At 44.3% G+C, this 20,444-nt stretch overlaps 1 protein-coding gene across 1 annotated transcript in view; it reads right to left on the bottom strand.

Moving 5' to 3' along the window:
• mmp28 (matrix metallopeptidase 28) overlaps nucleotides 1-20,444 on the bottom strand; it is a 38,784-nt gene that overhangs the window by 16,487 nt on the left and 1,853 nt on the right. Inside the window, exons 2-3 of the mRNA XM_035791485.2 lie at nucleotides 19,499-19,575; nucleotides 11,378-11,574 (exon numbers count right to left, since the gene is read on the bottom strand). Coding sequence (XP_035647378.1) covers nucleotides 11,378-11,574; nucleotides 19,499-19,575 — 274 coding nt within the window. The remainder of the gene's footprint in view (nucleotides 1-11,377; nucleotides 11,575-19,498; nucleotides 19,576-20,444) is intronic.

The raw sequence follows: 20,444 nt of genomic DNA, 5'->3' as shown, positions 1-20,444 counted from the left end.
AGGAAGAGCTGGTGGTTCCAAACTTCTTCCATTTAAGAATGATGGAGGCCACTGTGTTTTAGGGGACCTTCAATGTTGCAGACATTTTTAGGTACCCTTTCCCCAGATCTGTGCCTCGACACAATCCTGTGTCAGAGCTCTACAGACAATTCCTTCGACTTCATGGCTTGGTTTTTGCTCTGACATGCATTGTCAACTGTGGGACCTCATATAGACATTTATATGCCTTTCCAAATCATGTCCGAATCAACTGAATTTACCAAAGGTAGACTCCAATCAAGTTGTAGAAACATCTCAAGGATGATAAATGGAAACAGGATGCACTGGAGCTCAATTTCACATTACATTTACATTTACATTTAAGTCATTTAGCAGACGCTCTTATCCAGAGCGACTTACAAATTGGTGCATACACCTTATGACAACCAGTGGAACAGCCACTTGCATCTAAATCTTGTTGGGGGAGAAGGGGGGAGAAGGATTACTTACCCTTACTTACCCTATCCTAGGTATTCCTTGAAGAGGTGGGGTTTCAGGTGTCTCCGGAAGGTGGTGATTGACTCCGCTGTCCTGGCGTCGTGAGGGAGTTTGTTCCACCATTGGGGGCCAGAGCAGCGAACAGTTTTGACTGGGCTGAGCGGGAACTGTACTTCCTCAGTGGTAGGGAGGCGAGCAGGCCAGAGGTGGATGAACGCAGTGCCCTTGTTTGGGTGTAGGGCCTGATCAGAGCCTGGAGGTACTGAGGTGCCGTTCCCCTCACAGCTCCGTGGCGAGCACCATGGTCTTGTAGCGGATGCGAGCTTCAACTGGAAGCCAGTGGAGAGAGCGGAGGAGCGGGGTGACGTGAGAGAACTTGGGAAGGTTGAACACCAGACGGGCTGCGGCGTTCTGGATGAGTTGTAGGGGTTTAATGGCACAGGCAGGGAGCCCAGCCAACAGCGAGTTGCAGTAATCAAGACGGGAGATGACAAGTGCCTGGATTAGGACCTGCGCCGCTTCCTGTGTGAGGCAGGGTCGTACTCTGCGGATGTTGTAGAGCATGAACCTACAGGAACGGGACACCGCCTTGATGTTAGTTGAGAACGTCAGGGTGTTGTCCAGGATCACGCCAAGGTTCTTAGCGCTCTGGGAGGAGGACACAATGGAGTTGTCAACCGTGATGGCGAGATCATGGAACGGGCAGTCCTTCCCCGGGAGGAAGAGGAGCTCCGTCTTGCTGAGGTTCAGCTTGAGGTGGTGATCCGTCATCCACACTGATATGTCTGCCAGACATGCAGAGATGCGATTCGCCACCTGGTCATCAGAAGGGGGAAAGGAGAAGATTAATTGTGTGTCGTCTGCATAGCAATGATAGGAGAGACCATGTGAGGTTATGACAGAGCCATCTCACAGCAAAGGGTCTGAATACTTATGGAAATAAGATATTATTTATTTTATTTTATACATTTGCAAAAAAAAAATTGCTTCGTCATTATGGGGGTATTGTGTGTAGATTGATGAGGGGAAAAAATGTATTGAATACATTTTAGAATAAGAGGGCTCCTAAGTGGCACAGTGGTCTAAGACACTGTATCTCAATGCAAGAGGCATCACTGCAGTACCTGGTTCAAATCCAGGCTGCATCACATCCATCTGCGATTGGGAGTCCCATAGAGTGGCACACAATTGGCCCAGCGTTGCCGGGGTAGGGTGTCATTGTAAATAAGAATTTGTTCTTAACTGACATGCCTAGTTTAAAAAAAGGCTATAATGTGGAAAAAGTTAAGGCACCAGTCAAAGGTTTGGACACACCTAGACATTCAAGTGTTTTTCCTTTATTTTCTACATTTTAGAATAATACTGAAGCTATCAAAATTATGGAATAATGTAGAAACCAAAAAAGTGATAAGGAAATATATTTTATATTGTAGGTACTGTATGTCCCAGTCAAGGGTTATTTGTTAGGGTGTAAAACTCAATGCTTTTTTTCTTTACAAGACTGTAATCGCCTCGTGTATACACGAGATTCCACAATCTAGAAATCACTAAAGCAAACAACCACACACAGCATGCAAAGCATACAACAACTACAGGAAAACTTCTTAGCAGGAAACAACCATTACCCAGAGCTTAGTGGAACCGGCTGGAGGCTGGACCTGAACCGTAACAGACTGGCAGATGTATATATTTTTTTAAATTGTATTTCACATTTATTTAACCAGGTAGGCTAGTTGAGAACAAGTTCTCATTTGCAACTGCGACCTGGCCAAGATAAAGCAAAGCAGTTCGACACATACAACAACACAGTTACACATGGAATAAACAAACATACAGTCAATAATACATTAGATAAATCTATATACAGCATGTGCAAATGAGGTAGGATAGAGGTAAAGGCCATGGTGGTGAAGTAATTACAATATAGAAATTAAACAGTGGAATGGTAGAATGTGCAGAAGATGAATGTGCAAGTAGAGATACTGGGGTGCAAAGGAGCAAGATAAATAAATACAGTATGGGGATGAGGTAGATTGGGCTATTTACAGATGAGCTATGTACAGGTGCAGTGATTTGTGAGCTGCTCTGACAGCTGGTGCTTAAAGCTAGTGAGGGAGGTAAGAGACCCCAGCTTTAGTGATTTTTACAGTTCGTTCCAGTCATTGGCAGCAGAGAACTGGAAGGAGAGGCAGCCAAAGGAAGGATTCTAGGATTACTTCTGTCATATGATATGACACCACATTGCCCATATAGTGCACTGCTATCAACCAGAGCCACCTTAATCCATAATGCACTACTTTTGAACAAAGCCACCCTATTCTCCATAAAGTGCATTACTTTTGCAGCCTCGCAAGCCAACTGATCACATGAGCTTACATGAGTGTTCAGTGTTTCCCCTATATGCACTTTCCTCTATAGCGCACCGCCGTTTAAGTGTAGCCACCAAATATTTAACGCCTAAAACCCGTTTGAAGAAATCACAATGGAGCAATATATTTTTTAAGTAAGATCATCTTTGAGAACTAACAATCACCCCCTCCCTAAAAATCTAGCAAGTCAGGGAGAATACAAAATAAAAAAAATGTCATGGCATGGGGCCCCAATTAATTTTGTTATGTTTGAGTCACTCAGATAGCATAAAAACAAAGTCACGGCAAAATGTGTATAATTAATTAGCTTTGAAACAGGCATTTTAGAATTGTAGGCAACTAGATTTAAAATGTTACCTCTGCCCCATGGCAAAATGTGTAGAATGTCAGGAAATGATCTCTAAAACAGCAATTGTCTTTGTGGCCAAGAGGGCCTCTAAAACTACCATGTAATGTCATGGGGCCCCCATTGATTTTGTTTTGTTTGGGTCACTCAGATGGCTTATGCCTTGCTCTTATGCTATGGCAAAATGTATATAATTGAAGGACATTAACTTTTTAAACTGAAAATGTTCTCTCAGCCACATGGCAAAATGTGTAGAATTGTAGAAAATGAGCTTTGAAACTGCTACATTTTGTTTCTGCTGCCAAGAGGACCTCTAAAACCGCACCATTGGCAACGCCCACTACTGTTTCTTTTAAAGTGATTATTATTGAACAATTGTATTTTTTTCCTTTGGTAATCAAAGGGATCTACATCCATACATTCAGCCTGTCATGGATAGAAGCTTAAGTTGTGGATGCCCATGTGCAGACGATAGCGGGCCTGTGGCGAACTCTCCTGAGGCCTTCCTGGTGAAGATGCAAAAGCTCCGCTGAGAGTTTGGTGAGTTGCAGCCTGTCCTGGACTAAAGTAGCAATGCTATGGACGTTTCACCACAGAACTTTCCTGCTCCAACAAGAGGTAGCCAACTTGAATGCATTAATTGAACCTGTCCTGCTGGATCATTTTACATTTACATTTTAGTCATTTAGAAAACACTCTTATCCAGAGCAACTTACAGTTAGTGCCTTCATCTTAAGATAGCTAGGTGGGACAACCACATATCACAGACATAGATAGTGCCTTTTACCTCAACATAGGTATCAGTAGCGTCAGAGCTAAGGGGGGTCGAGTGCAAGTGTTAAGTGCTCTTATTTTATTTATGTATTATTAATTTATATTTTTATACATTATTTGGAAGGGGGGAGGAGGATTATTTAAAGATACCGTTAGAAGAGGTAGGGTTTCAGATGTTTTCGGAAGATGAGCAGGGACTCTGCTGTCCTAGCTTCAGGACAGGGAAGAGCTTGAACTGGGCTGAGCGGGAGCTGCCATCCCGTAATGGTGTGAGGGCCAAGAGACCGGAGGTAGCAGAACAGAGTGCTCATGTTGGAGTGTAGGGTTTGAGCATAGCCTGAAGGTTGGGTCGGGCAGTTCCTCTTGCTGTTCCGTAGGTAAGCATCATTGTTTTGTAGTGGATGCGAGCTTCAACTGGAAGCCAGTGGAGTGTGCGGAGGAGTGGAGTGGCATGAGAGAACTTGGGAAGGTTGAAAACCAGACGGGCTGCTGCATTCTGGATAAGTTGCAGGGGTTTGATGGCACAAGCAGGGAGCCCAGCCAATAGCGAGTTGCAGTAGTCAAAACTGGAGAGGACAAGTCCCTGGATTAGGACCGTCGCTGCTTCCTGTGTAAGGTAGGGTCATGCGCTACTGATGTTGTAGAGTATAAACCTCCAGGAGCGGGTCACAGCTTTGATGTTTGCAGAGAACGACAGGGTGTTGTCCAGGGTCACGCCATTGTTCTTTGCACTCTGGGAGGGTGACACTGTGGAGTTGTCAACTGTGATGGAGAGGTCTTTAAGTGGGCAGGTCTTGTCGAGGTTGAGGTGGTGGTGGTGGTGGGCCGACATCCAAGTTGAGATATCTCCCGGGCACGTAGAGATGTGTGTCAGCACTGGGTGTCAGAAGGGGGGGAAGGAGAAAAAAAATTGGGTGTCTTCAGCATAGCAATAATAGGAGAGACCATGTGACGGAGTCGAGTGACTTGGTGTGTAGAGAGAAGAGGGCCCCGAACCGAGCCCTGGGGGACACCAGTAGTAAGAGTACATGGTGCGGACATAGATCCTGCCAGGTAGGATACAATCCAAGAATTTGCATAGCCTGAGACGCCCAGCCCTGAGAGAGTGAAGAGGACATGATGGTTCATGGTGGATAGATCTAGGAAGATGAGAACAGAGAGAGAGTCAGCTTTGGCAGTGAAGAGCGCCTCTGACGCAGAAGAGCAGTCTCCGTTGAGTGACTCGTCTTGAACACTGACTGGTGACCGTTCTGAGACCATTCTGAGAGAGATAACGAGAAAGTTGATCAGAGACAGCATGCTCAAGTGTTTTGGAAAGAAAAGAAGAAAGGGATACAGGCCTGTAGTTTGACATCAGATGAGTCGAGTTTTGGTTACTTGAGGAGGGGAGCAACCTGGGACATTTTGAAGCCAGTGGCCAGAGATGAGGTGATGAGGGAAGTGAGAAGGTCTCCAGAGATGGTCTGGAGAAGGGAGGGGATGGGGTCGAGCGGGCAGGTTGTCATGTGGCTAGACCTCACTATTTGCGGGATGTCATATGGCGAGAGAGAGGGGGGAAAGTGGTCAAGTCGTAGTGAGTGAGACCAGTGAACTCAACAGGTAGCACTTAAAGTAGATGGCCCTAGCTAGCAAAAAGACAGTGCTAGACCACAACAGATAAAGACAAAAATATATACTTATCACTCCTGGAGATATCAGGAGTCCTCTAGCTGTAGATTGAAGCCCAGTGGACACTTCACCACAGATATGGACATGGCCCCTCTCCCCTGAGCCTTCCTAACACAGATACAGCTGCTCCGCCAAGAGGTTGTGGAGCTTAGTGCTTCTCAGTTCTGGATGAACCCTCTTCCTAAAGCCTCTTGGGCCTCCAAGGGTGAGCCTCAGAGGGCCCTGAGGCCGGTCCTCCATCTCCAATATTGTGGGCAAGTCATGGCTGTTCTCCATCTACCCTCACGGTGACCTCATTGACCAAACAGTTCCTGAGGAGAAGCCTGTGGTAATGGCTGACAAGGCTTACTCAACACCCAAGAAGGTGTCTTTCTGGAGGACGATGACATGTTGTTTTGGGAAGAAGGAGACGACTGGATCCACTAAGAACATCAAGGCCAAAAAGAAGACCAAGATGGAAAAGGTAAGATGACCACTGGCTCATCAGTCATGAATAAATATAGCCATTTGTCATTATCTGCCAGTGTACCGTGACCTCTCCTCTAAAGCCTCATCTCTGTTTTCTGTTTACAGGACACTGCCATGACCAGGGGATATTGGTCCACGTATTTCAACCTCTTAAAACTGCTCACAAAGTAATATGACGAATGGGTGAAGAAGTGAACTAGGATTTTTATTGACCAGGATAAATATTATTTAACCATTATTTAACCAGGATCAAGGGAGATCTGACAACATTCAGCAGGAAAAACCTGGTTGCCTGATCCAAAGACAAAAAACCCTATCCATAAGGATATCCAGAATGGGCATCTAAATGTTTTCTAAATTAGTTTTCTAAATGAGCCTCTGCGTGTCTTTCATATAATGATAGCTTTGGGGATCTGCCATTAGAAAAAAAGTCTGAACATCATTCCCATTGTGGTGATCTGATAAAATTATTTTAAAGCTCTTTTTAGACACTATCATTCAGTACCCTATGTTGATATGGGTCTTATCAAAGAGAAAATTGTTGATCAAATATTAGACTGCCCACCACCACACTATCGCAAAAGCAGTTTAAACTAAAACAGTGCAAATGCAGGGTCAAGTTAAGTGTATTCAGGCAAATAACCTTGATGGACTCATCAAGAGGAGATTAAAGACCATTTACATGCAGTTACGTCCACACTGATATTTGCACAGTGGGCAGTGGCCCTTGAGTCATTGCCATGATTCTAGCACTCATAGACCTCCACTGAGTAAGAGGGTCCCACCGGAGACCAGCAACGGCAGGAAGTTATACTGAAGACATTCCTTGACTTCCCTTATGGAAGTAATTAGAATTATGGCCTGTAAAGTAGTGTTGGTGGGGGGAGAAATCCCCATCTCTCTAGGAAGTAACCAAGATCATCTGATAGTGATGGTTATTGTTAGTAGAAGAGAACAGTGGTGGTAGGAGTTGGGTCACATTCATATATGGCTTAAAAGATGTGATACCCATTCACACCTCAAAACAGAGAGAAAACATGTGGTCAGTCAGGGCTGTGGTTCCAAAAGGCACACACCTCTCACAAACACGGAGCATTCACAACCTGCACTGCTTATCTTGAACAAGGGTGATGGAATGTAGCCTCTGTAAATATCAGTGGGAACCTGCGTCAGATTCCCACAGCTAGTCTTCCAGGATACAGTAAGTCTGCTTGTTATTCCCGGGAGGCACGGTAACAGTAAGTCTGCTTGTTATTCCCGGGAGGCACGGTAACAGCACCTCCATTCCTCTGCGAAACAACAATGGCAAATGAAAACAATCTGATCCATGTAATTTATCGGTTTTATGTCATCAAAACCACATACAGTGAGCTCCAAAAGTATTGGGACAGTGACACATTTTGTATTCTTTTGACTCCAGCCCTGAATTTGAAATTATACAATGACTGTGACCCATATCGGATGAACCGTTCAGAAATTACAGCACTTTTTGTACATAGTCCCCCAATTTTATGGGAATGAACAGTATTGGAACAAATTTGAATTGTATTTCATCTTTATTTAACTAGGCAAGTCAGTTAAGAACAAATTCTTATTTACAATGACGGACTACCCCGGCCGAACCCTAACCCAGACGACGCTGGGACAATTGTGCGCCGCCCTATGGGACTCCCAATCACGGCCGGTTGTGATACAGCCTGGAATCGAACCAGAGTCTGTAGTGACGCTTCTAGCACCTTAAACCGCTGAGCCACTCAGGAGCCCAAATTCACTTATGTGTATTAAAGCAGTGAAAAGTATTTGCACGCAATGACGACATCAATTTGTTTGATGCATTTGCTGTTTGTTTTGGTTGTGTTTCAGATTATTTTGTTCCCATTAGAAATAATTGGTCAATATTGTAGTCATTTTGGAGTCACTTTTATTGTAAATAAGAATATAATATGTTTCTTAACACTTCTACATTAATGTGGATGCTGCCATGATCACAGATCATCCTGAATGAACCGGGAACAATGAGTGAGAAGGTTGGGCGCCAAATATCATACCACCCAAAAATTGCTAACCTCCCCTGTTACTGTAATGATTAGAGTTCAGCATGTCTTGGGGGTATGACATTTGTGCGTCTGTAACTTTCTCACTATTCACAATTCATTCACGACTATCCGTAATCATGGTATCATCCACATTCATTTAGAAGTGCTCATTATATTATATGAAAGGGAAAAGTCTAGTTGAAACATCAGGGACGTGTTTGTGTTCAAAAATGTGTGTTTATTTTTGGATTCCAGGTAGTCCCTCTCCTTTTCAGTTCGTTTTTCTTCTGCCCAATGAACACGACCCTGGGCTTGCCTGAGGTACACCCGACACCTGTTGTAGTCGTAACTTTCACATGGAGGTGAAACAACATCCGTCATTACCATTCTTGTTTCGCTTAATAACACTCCTGCTAGTCATATGAGTCATTTCTCTAAAATGGTGATGACTAAGACCGCTGTCTCGTCTCAGGTCTCAAAACAACAGAGATGTGTTATTTACCCAGCTAGCGAACAGAGGACAGGCCTCATCAGGTACTGGCTTGAAGTGAGAGAGACCGTCCGACGCCACTACATTCCCAGAGTATTAGCCAATCCCCTGAGAGGCAGAGAGGAATGCCGAGTGTTCACAGTTCAGGCTATGAGCAGGAACATGGGAGGGATGGTTGCCTCCTCCTCATGGTCACTGACACGGCTGTTAAAGTTACTGTTTTTCTCTCATGTAGTGAGAGACCAGATACCGTCTAACATAAACAGTAGACACAAGCAGAGGATCTGTGCAGGGTCAAAACATCTGAAGAGACCACGTATAACAGTCAACCACCACATGCACTGGTGTTGGTGTCAAATTGTGGCATTGTTTCAACTGTCAATCATACTTCCTAGGAGGAGGGAAAAAGAGGTCACCTTAGTGCTTTGACTGAAACGTTATACTTATGGATAACCAAAATCCAGGATATATGTTCTAACCCAGTGGGGTATGTATGGTACAATTCATCTGCAGTGAATATGCTAATGAGACTCCATAGAATGCAGTGTAATTCGCTAGGTACAAGGTAGAGTTGAGTAGATAACCACTAGTACCCCTGCAGCAGAGGGGTCGTTCTGGCCAAAGCGTGAGACATCAGACGCTCTTCTGAGGCCTTAACTACAGCCCTCAGTGCTATTAGTCATGGGCTTCACGACAGGAGACCCACCCAGACCACGGTGTGCACCCTTTCTGAGCTCTGGAGCTACCACAGCCTCCACAAGCATATCAAAACAAAATCACATTTTATTTGTCACATACGACGAATACAACAGGTGTAGTCTTTACCGTGAAATGCTTACGTACGAGCCCTTTCCCAACAATGCAGAGTAAGAAAATTTGCCAATAAAAATAGAAAATAGTAACACAATAAATAACAATAACGAGGCTATACATAAGGAGTGCCCGTACCGAGTCAATGTGCAGGGGTACGAGGTACTGTAGTTGAGGTAATATGTACATGTAGGTAAGGGTGAAAGTGGCTCGACAATCAGGATAGATAATAAAATGAGTAGCAGCACAGCGTATGTGAAGCGTGTGAAAGTGTGTGTGTGGCATCAATATGCATGTGTGTGTGTGTGTGTGTGTGTTGGAGTCTCCAGTGTGCATTATTGAGTTAGTGCAAGAGTCAGTGCAAAAAAGGGTCAATGCAAATAGTCAGGTTAGCCATTTGATTAACTGTTCAGCAGTCTTATGGCTTGGGGGTAGAAGCTGTTCAGGAGCCTTTTGGTCCCAGACTTGGCGCTCCGGTACCGCTTGACCTGCTGTAGCAGAGTGAACAGTAAATGGCTTTAATGGCTGGGGTCTTTGACAATTTTCCGTGTCTTCCTCTGACACTGCCTGGTATAGTGGTCCTGAATGGCAGGGAGCTCTGTCCACAACACCATCTGTAGCGCCTTGCGAGCGGTGGGGTTGCCCTACCAAGCGTTGACGCAGCCAGTCAATATGCTCTCAATGGTGCAGCTGTACAACTTTTTGAGGATCTGAGGGACTATGTCAAATCTTTTCAACCTCCTGAGGGGGAAGAGGCTTTGTCGTGCCTTCTTCACAACTGTGCTGGTTTGAGAGGACCATGTTAAGTCCTTAGTAATGTGGACACCGAGTCGTTGAAGCTTTCGACCTGTTCCACTACAGCCTCGTCAACGTGGATTGGGGGCAGGCTCGCCCCTCCATTTCCTGTAGTCACTGATCAGTTCCTTTGTCTTGCTGATGTTGAAAGAGAGGTTGTTATCCTGGCTTCACACTGCCAGTTCTCTGACCTCCTCCCTGTAGGCTGTCTCATTGTCATCTGCAATCAGTCCTGCCACAGGCATATCGTCAGCAAACTTCATGATGGTGTTAGAGTTGTGCGTGGCTTTAGTCATGGGTGAACAGGGAGTACAGAAGGGGACTAAGCACACAACCCTGAGGGGCCCCCATGTTGAGTGTCAGTGTGGCAGATGCTACCTACCCTCACCACCTGGGGGTGGCCCATCAGAAAGTTTAGGATCCAGTTGCAGAGGAAGGTGTTCAGTCCAAGGATACCGAGATTGGTGATGAGCTTGGAAGGAACTATGGTGGTGAACGCTGATCTGTTGTCAATGAACAGCATTCTCACATATGTATTCCTCTTGTCCAGTTGGGAGAGAGCAGTGTGTAGTGCAATAGAGATTGTGTCATCTGTGGATCTGTTGGGGCGGTTCACGATTGTTGATGTGTGTCAAGAGCAGCCTTTCAACGCATTTCATGGTTATAGATGTAAATGCTATGGTACTATAGTCATTTAAACAGGTTACCTTTGAGATTACCTTTGGGATTACAGACCGAGATGTTGAAAATGTCTGTAAAGACAGTTTCCAGCTGGTCTGTGAATGCTCTGAGAACACGGCCTGGTATTCCATCTAACCCAACGGCCTTGTGAGTGTTTACCTGTTTAAAATTCATACTCACATCAGCCACAGAGAGCGAGAACACATAATTGTCCTGGACAGCAGGGACTCTCATGGCTGGCTCAGTGTTGTTTGCCTCGAAGCAAGCATAGAAGGCATTCAGCTCGCCTGGGAGGTTTGTGCTGGGGAGGTTTGTGTCACTGGAAAACTCATGCTGTGCAAATATACAGAGCTCAACAACATGAAACAAAAGCCATTGTTACCTTGGCACGCCACTGACTACCTGCTTCTGGCACGCACGCACACACACACACACACACACACCTTTGAGTGTATTCCCTTACCTAGTTGAGCATAGCGTTTCCTGCGGGTTTGTGACACATTGGACGCCATCTTGCCTGTGAAGACTGCATAGACTCTCTGTGCCCAGACCTGATGGCTGCCCTCATCCTTTACCCCACACCGTGGTGTGCCCATCTGCTTCAGGGTGGCACCATCCAGCTGTCCTGTGACGGGCAGGTGGGACAGCCACTGAAACTCCCTGTGAGAGAGGAGGTGGTGGAAAAATGTATACAGATTAGCATACAATACATGAACAATACATGAAACAAACTCTGTCTTGGTCACACTGAGGAATACATTTTGATGTCATAATTTCAGTGTCACGTCCCTGCTGTATTTAACTCACACAAAGAGACAATCACGGTCTCAAACCTCATTACTCAAAGAGTATATCTAATGATTATATTATACACTCACTGGCCAGTTTATTAGGTACACCCATCTCGTGCTGGTCTACAGAACAGCCTGAAGTCTCCGGGGCATTCTCCAAGTTGTTGGAAACGTTCCACAGGGATGTTGGTCCATGCTGACACGTTGGCATCAAGCAGTTGCTGCAGACTGGATGGAGGTACCTTCATGCTGTTAACAGCCAATTCCAGCTCATCCCAAAGATGTTCTACTGGGTTGAAGTCTGGGGAATGCGCAGGCCACTCAAGTAAATTTGACTCACTTTCATGTTCCAGGCGATATTTTTCCACTCCTCAGTTGTCCGGTGTTGGTGATCGCATGCCCACTGGAGCCATTTCTTCTTGTTTTTAAATGATAGGAGTGGAACCGGGTGTGGTCGTCTGCTGCAATAGCCCATTAAAGGATCAACGAGTTGTGCGTTCCGAGATGCCGTTCTGCACACCACTGTTGTACTGCATCGTTATTTGTCTGTTTGCGGGCCCGCCTGTTAGCGTACACGATTCTTGTCATTCTCCTTCGACCTCTTTCATCAATGAGCTGTTTTCACCCACAGGACTGCCGTTGACTGGATGTTTTTTGTTTGTTGCACCATTTTTGGTAAACCCTAGACACTGCCGTGCGTGAAAAGCCCAGGGCAGCAGTTTCTGAGGTACTGGCTCTGGCGCGCCTGGCACCGACGATCATACCACACTCAAAGTCGCTTAGGTCACTCGTTTTGCTCATTCAAACGCTTAATGGAACAGTAACCGAATGCCTTGATGCCTGTCTGCCTGCTTTATATAGCAAGCCACGGACACGTGACTCACTGTCTGTAGGAGCGATCCATTTTTGTGAACAGGGTGGTGTATCTAATAAACTGGTGGGTTCAGATATTATTCATACCTCTTCACTTATTCCACATTTTGTTGTGTTACAGCCTGAATTTTCTTACCCATCTAAACAAGTAAGGCAGAGAGAGAGAGAGAGAGACACAGCTGCATGTGAGCTCTGACATTTTTCATGTTTTTTACTAAATTATAGATTTGGAGTTAGATAAACTTGGATTTTTTGGGCAGGAACATATGCAGAATACTACCCTCCAGAGCATGGCCTTCGCTCCAGATAGGAACTCCAAACCTACAACCACATTTTTGACAAAATTAACCAGATAGATTACTGCTACCAATGTTTCCTGTTTCCAAGCTATACGGAGGGTGTGGTAGCAAACAAAAAGCAGAGACCTGAGGACACTATCTAACCTGGAACTGAGTGAGTAGTGTTTGGTCTGATGCCATTTTGAAAGCAAAGAAAAAAAGAAAAAAAAAAGTGAAAAACATTAAAAATAAAGTACATTACAGTGGGGCAAAAAAGTATTTAGTCAGCCACCAATTGTGCAAGTTCTCCCACTTAAAAAGATGAGAGAGGCCTGTAATTTTAATCATAGGTACACTTCAACTATGACAGACAAAATGAGAATGGACACCAGAAACAAAATTGTAGACCTGCACCAGGCTGGGAAGACTGAATCTGCAATAGGTAAGCAGCTTGGATTGAAGAAATCAACTGTGGGAGCAATTATTAGGAAATGGAAGACATACAAGACCACTGATAATCTCCCTCGATCTGGGGCTCCACGCAAGATCTCACCCCGTGGGGTCAAAATGATCACAAGAACTGTGAGCAAAAATCCCAGAACCACACGGGGGGACCTAGTGAATGACCTGCAGAGAGCTGGGACCAAAGTAACAAAGCCTAACATCAGTAACACACTACGCCGCCAGGGACTCAAATCCTGCAGTGCCAGACGTGTCCCCCTGCTTAAGCCAGTACATGTCCAGGCCAGTCTGAAATTTGCTAGAGAGCATTTGGATGATCCAGAAGAAGATTGGGAGAATGTCATATGGTCAGATGAAACCAAAATATAACTTTTTGGTAAAAACTCAACTCGTCCTGTTTGGAGGACAAAGAATGAGTTGCATCCAAAGAAGACCATACTTACTGTGAAGCATGGGGGTGGAAACATCATGCTTTGGGGCTGTTTTTCTGCAAAGGGACCAGGACGACTGATCCATGTAAAGGAAAGAATGAATGGGGCCATGTATTGTGAGATTTTGAGTGAAAACCTCCTTCCATCAGCAAGGTCATTGAAGATGAAACGCGGCTGGGTCTTTCAACATGACAATGATCCCAAACACACCACCCGGGCAACGAAGGAGTGGCTTCCCAAGAAGCATTTCAAGGTCCTGAAAGTGGCCGAGCCAGTCTCCAGATCTCAACCCCATAGAAAATCTTTGGAGGGAGTTGAAAGTCCGTGTTGCCGATTTTTTTCTCATTTTGTCTGTCATAGTTGAAGTGTACATATGATGAAAATTACAGGCCTCTCTCATCTTTTTAAGTGGGAGAACATGCACAATTGGTGGCTGACTAAATACTTTTTTGCCCCACTGTAGGTCTGTAACAGTTTGGGTCTAGAGTGTCTCGCCCTTTGAAGAGGGGGATGACCGCGGCAGCTTTCCAATCTTTAGGGATCTCAGACGATACGAAAGAGAGTTTGAACAGACTAGTAATAGGGGTTGCAACAATTGCGGCAGATAATTTTAGAAACAGAGGGTCCAGATTGTCTAGCCCAGCTGATTTGTAGGGGTCCAGATTTTGCAGCTCTTTCAGAACATCAGCTATCTGGATATGGGTGAAGGCGAAGTGGGTGAGGCTTTGGCAAGTTGCTGTGGGGGGTACAAAGCTGCTGACCGGGGTAGGGGTAGCCAGGTGGAAAGCATGGCCAGCTGTAGAGAAATGCTTATTGAAATTCTCAATTATCATAGATTTATCGGTGGTGACAGTGTTTCCTAGCCTCCGTGCAGTGGGCAGCTGGAAGGAGGTACTCTTATTCTCCATGCACTTCACAGTGTCCCAGAACTTTTGGGAGTTTGTGCTACAGGATGCAAATTTCTGTTTGAAAAACCTAGCCTTTGCTTACCTAACTGCCTGTGTATACTGGTTCCTAATTTCCCTGAAAGTTGCATATCACAGGGGCTATTCGGTGCTAATGCAGTATGCCACAGGATGTTTTTGTGCTGGTCAAGGGCAGTCAAGTCTGGAGTGAACCAAGGGCTATATCTGTTCTTAGTTCTACATTTTTTGAATGGGGCATGCTTATTTAAGATAGTGAGGAAAGCACTTTAAAAAAATAATCAGGCATCCTCTACTGACGGAATTAGGTCAATATCCTTCCAGGATACCCGGGCCAGGTCGATGTCGATTAGAAAGGCCTGCTTGCTGAAGTGTTTTAGGGAGCGTTTGACAGTGATGAGGGGTGGTCGTTTGACCGCGGACCCATTACAGACGCAGGCAATGAGGCAGTGATCGCTGAGATCCTGGTTGAAGACAGCAGAGGTGTATTTAGAGGGCAGGTTGGTCAGGATGATATCTATGAGGGAGCCTGTGTTTACTGATTTAGGGTTGTACCTGGTAGGTTCCTTGATAATTAGTGTGAGATTGAGGGCATCTATCTTAGATTGTAGGACGGCAACAGGGTGTTAAGCATATCCCAGTTTAGGTCACCTAACAGTATAAACTCTGGGTGCAATTAATTTGCATATGGTGTCCAGGGCACAGCTGGGGGCTGAGGGGGGTCTATAACAAGCGGCAATAGTGAGATACTTATTTCTGGAAAGGTGGGTTTTTAAAAGTAGTAGCTTGAACTGTTTGGGCACAGACCTGGATAGCATAACAGAACTCTGCAGATGATCTCTGCAGTAGATTGCAACTCCACCCCCTTTGGCAGTTCTATCTTGGTGGGAAATGTTGTAGTTGGGGATGGACATTTCAGAATTTTTGGTGGCCTTCCTAAGCCAGGATTCAGACACGGCTCGGATAGGATTAATATTACCCCTCTGATTACAATGAAAAGCAAGACGTGCCTCTGTTCTTGGCCAGGTGCCACTAGGTCTTTCTTTGCAGCACTTGACCATATGACTGGACAGTAATCAAGACAAGATAAAACAAGAGCCTGCCGGACTTGCTTTGTGGACAGACCTCTCCTCATTTTTACAACCATTGAATATATATGTTTTGACCATGACAGTTTACAATCTAAGGTAATACCAAGTAATTTAGTCTCCATAACTTGTTCAACAGCCACACCATTCATTACCAGATTCAGCTGAGGTCTGATGCGTATGGTTGAATCATCAGCAAACATGGACACACATGCTTGTTTAATGCGAGTGGCAGGTCATTGATAAAAATAGAAAAGAGTAGAGGGTCTAGAGAGCTGTCCTGTGGTACACCACACTTCACATATTTGACATTAGAGAAGCTTCCATTAAAGAAAACCCTCTGAGTTCTATTAGATAGATAGCTCTGAATCTACAATATGGCAGAGGTTGAAAAGCCATAACACATCAGTTTTCTTAATAACAGGTTATGGTCAATAATATCAAAGGCAGCACTCAAATCTAACAGTACAGCTCCCTCAATCTTCTTATTATCAATTTCTTTCAACCAATCATCTGCCTTTTGTGTCAGTGCAGTACATGTTGAGCGTCCTTCTCTATAAGCATGCTGAAAGTCTGTTGTTAATTTGTTTACAGAGAAATAGCATTGTATTTGGCCAAACGCAATGTTTTCCAACAGTTTGCTAAGAGCTGGCAGCAAGTTTATAGCTTTGCTATTAGAACCATTAAAGGCCGCTTTACCACTCTAGGGTCGCGGAATGATTATGGCTTCCCTCCAGGCCTAAGGACAAAGACTTTACTCTTGGCTCAGATTAAAGATATGACAGACTGGAGTGGCTATAGAGTCACCTAGCATCCTCAGTAGCTTTCCATCTAAGTTGTCAATGCCAGGAGGTTTGTCATTATTGATCAATAACAATCATTTTCCTACCTCTCCCACACTAACTTAACAAAATTCAAACTTACAATGCTTTTCTTTCCTTAATTAGTTTTTGTTATGCATGAGTATGATCGCTCACTGTTCGTTGTCCCTGGCTAAGTTTGGCTAAGTTAGCCCACTTTGCAAATTAAGTAATCATTAAAATAATTGGCAACATCAAATGGTTTTGTGATTAATAAGTTGTCTGATTCAATGAAAGATGGAGTTGAATTTGTTTTTCTGCCCATAATTTAATTTAAAGTACTTTAAAGTACTACTTTTTTTCCATCATTCTTTATATCATTGATCTTGGCTTCATAATACAGTTTTTTATTTTTGTTAAGTTTGGACATCATTTCTCAATTTGTAGTAAGTCAGCCAGTCAGATGTGCAGCCAGACTTATTAGCCACTCCTTTTGTCCCGTCTCTTTCAACCATACAGTTTTTCAATTCCTTATCAATCCATGGAGCCTTAACAGTTCTAACAGTCCGTTTCTTAACAGTCAGTTTCTTAATTAATCAAGTGCAGCACCTGGATGCTCCTTATTAATCAGACCAACACATATTTTTAACGTAATCCAGATAAGATCCACAGCAAAATCCTTTGTATGATCTCTTATACACTATTTTAGGCCCAGCTTTTGGAACTTTATACAGCCACTATATTGTGATCACTGCATCCAATGGGTATGGGGTATTGTGTGTACAGTCGTGGCCAAAAGTTTTGAGAATGACACAAATATACATTTTCACAAAGTCTGCTGCCTCAGTTTGTATGATGGCAATTTGCATATACTCCAGAGTGTTATAATGCATGATCAGAAGAATTGCAATTAATTGCAAAGTCCCTCTATGCCATGCAAATGAACTGAATCCCCCAAAACCATTTACACTGCATTTCAGCTCTGCCACAAAAGGACCAGCTGACATCATGTCAGTGATTCTCTCGTTAACACAGGTGTGAGTGTTGACGAGGACAAGGCTGGAGATCACTCTGTCATGCTGTTTGAGTTCGAATAACAGACTGGAAGCTTCAAAAGGAGGGTGGTGCTTGGAATCATTTTTCTTCCTCGTCAACCATGGTTACCTTTGCACAAAAAGGGCTTCACAAGCAAGGATATTGCTGCCAGTAAGATTGCACCTAAATCAACCATTTATCGGATCATCAAGAACTTCAAGCAGAGCGGTTAAATTGTTGTGAAGAAGGCTTCAGGGCGCCCAAGAAAGTCCAGCAAGCGCCAGGACTCCTAAAGTTGATTCAGCTGCGGGATCGGGCACCACCAGTACAGAGCTTGCACAGGAATGGCAGCAGGCAGGTGTGAGTGCATCCTTTGGAGGATGGCCTGGTGTCAAGAAGGGCAGCAGAGAAGCCACTTCTCTCCAGGAAAAACATCAGTGACAGCCTGATATTCTGCAAAAGGTACAGGGATTGGACTGCTGAGGACTGGGGTAAAGTCATTTTCTCTGATGAATCCCCTCTCTGATTGTTTGGGGTATCAGGAAAAAAGCTTGTCCAGAGAAGACAAGTTGAGCGCTACCATCAGCCCTGTGTCATGTCAACAGTAAGGCATCCTGAGACCATTCATGTGTGGGGTTGCTTCTCAGTCAATTTTGCCTAAGAACACAGCCATGAATAAAGAATGGTACCAACACATCCTCCGAGAGCAACTTCTCCCAACCATCCAGGAACAGTTTGGTGACGAACAATACCTTTTCCAGCATGATGGAGCACCTTGCCATAAGGCAAAAGTGATAACTAAGTGGCTCGGGGAGCAAAACATCAATATTTTGGGTCCATGGCTAGGAAACTTCCCAGACCTTAATCCCATTGAGAACTTGTGGTCAATCCTCAAGAGATGGATGGACAAACAAAAACCCACAAATTAAAAACTCCAAGCATTGATTATGCAAGAATGGGCTGCCATCAGTCAGGATGTGGCCCAGAAGTTAATTGACAGCATGCCAGGGCGGATTGCTCAGGTGATGAAAAAGAAGAGTCAACACTGAAAATATTGAATCTTTGCATCAACTTCATGTAATTGGAAATAAAAGCCTTTGACACTTATGAAATGCTTGGAATTACACTTCAGTGTTCCATAGTAACATCTGATAAAAATATCTAAAGACACTGAAGCAGCAAATGTTGTGGAAATTAATATTTGTGTCATTCTCAAAACTTTTGGCCACGTCTAGAGGGCTGAGGAAAAAAAATATTTGATCCACTTTGAATTCCAGGTGTAACACAACAAAATGTGGAATAAGTCAAGGGGTTTGAATACTTTCTGAAAGCACTGTATATCAACAGTATAGCATTCTTAGTGAGATTTGAACTCTACATTCCAGAGTGGTTTGGATAGGTTTCAACAGAGGAGGTTTCCCAGTTCGGTGGTAGTGAGGGAATATTTTACTGCCTGCCTTTTTACATTACCCTTCCATGGGTTGGCCCACAGACCTACACCCTCCCCTAACACCATACAGCCTGACTCAGCTACCAGGTTAATAGCCTTGTACTGACTCTAATCAGACAACAGAGATGAAGATAAGTGCATTTTTCAATGTAGGACGTTGAGTGCATAATCCAATATAAGTAATTAGATTATGACTTGAGTCTTCGGGCCAACATAAATATTCTGCTCCATTGGGCAACAGGCTCTCTGATTAGGAAGACGACTCTATGCCCCACTGGTAGAACAGAGGGTGAGGCTTGTGAAATACAGTGTGAGAGACAGAATGGCCAAGTCTTAGCCAGTGGAGAATGTAAGGGGACAAATAAAGAGAAACCGACACAGAACAGAATTGCATGAAGGAGATAGAGACAATTCAAAAGTGATGGAGTTATTTGAGAGACAGTAGTACCGTACCGGACTGCTGTTTTGACCTCTGCAGCATTGTGTATGTGATTGTCCTGGTGCAGATATCCATACTTCTCCAGGAAGCCCTGCAATAAATGTTACATCATTATTTTTCATGAGACTCCCACACTTACTTGGTATATAAACATTATTAAATCAGACATTAATTTGCCTCAGCCTTGTAACCTTCAACTATTTCCGTAGGTCCTCTCTAAAAAGACATGTTATAGTCACTGTCAGGTAGTATGCTATCCCTCTGACTGAGGAGAGGAGTGATAGACTCCAGACCACCCGTCTTACAGAAAACGAGTAGAGACCATCAGTTATCAGGATCTAACCACTGGGCTTGATGTTAACAACAGGCACCGACAGGAAGAGGTATGATTAGAGATGTTATGGGGAGGATTTTTTTTTTTAAATCAACAGATGACAACTCAGTTCAGAGATGCTAAATAGTCTCGGCTTGCAAACGGCAGAGAATCCTGTGTGTGTCCGACCCCTTACACACAGGGAACGTAGAGAGAGAAGTTACAATGTAAAACCACTCTGAAATGTCACAGAAGCCTCAAGTTTTGAGGGAGCATGCAATTTGCATGCTGACTGCATGAATATCCACCAAAGCTGTTGCCAGAGAATGTAACGTTAATTTCTCTTCCGACATCGTTTTAGAGAATTTGGTAGTACGTCCAAACCGCCTTCACAACCGCAGATCACGTGTAAAACCCAGGACCTCCACATCTGGTTTCTTCACCTGCGGAATGCTCTGAGACAGTCTCAGGGAAGCTCATCTGCGTGCTCGTTGTCCTCAACAGGGTCTTGACTGCAGTTCGGTGTCGTAAACAACTTCAGTGGGCAAATGCTCACATTTAATGGCCACTGGCACGCTGAAGAAGTGTGCTCATCACGGATGAATCACGGTTTGGCAGTACTTTTCAACCGGCATCACAACCGCAGA

Source organism: Oncorhynchus keta, chromosome 18 (genome assembly GCF_023373465.1).
Source record: "Oncorhynchus keta strain PuntledgeMale-10-30-2019 chromosome 18, Oket_V2, whole genome shotgun sequence".
In the NCBI taxonomy this organism is placed as follows: Eukaryota; Metazoa; Chordata; class Actinopteri; order Salmoniformes; family Salmonidae; genus Oncorhynchus; species Oncorhynchus keta.
Note: the sequence above shows the minus strand (reverse complement) of the source record. Positions and strands in the feature narration are given on the sequence as shown.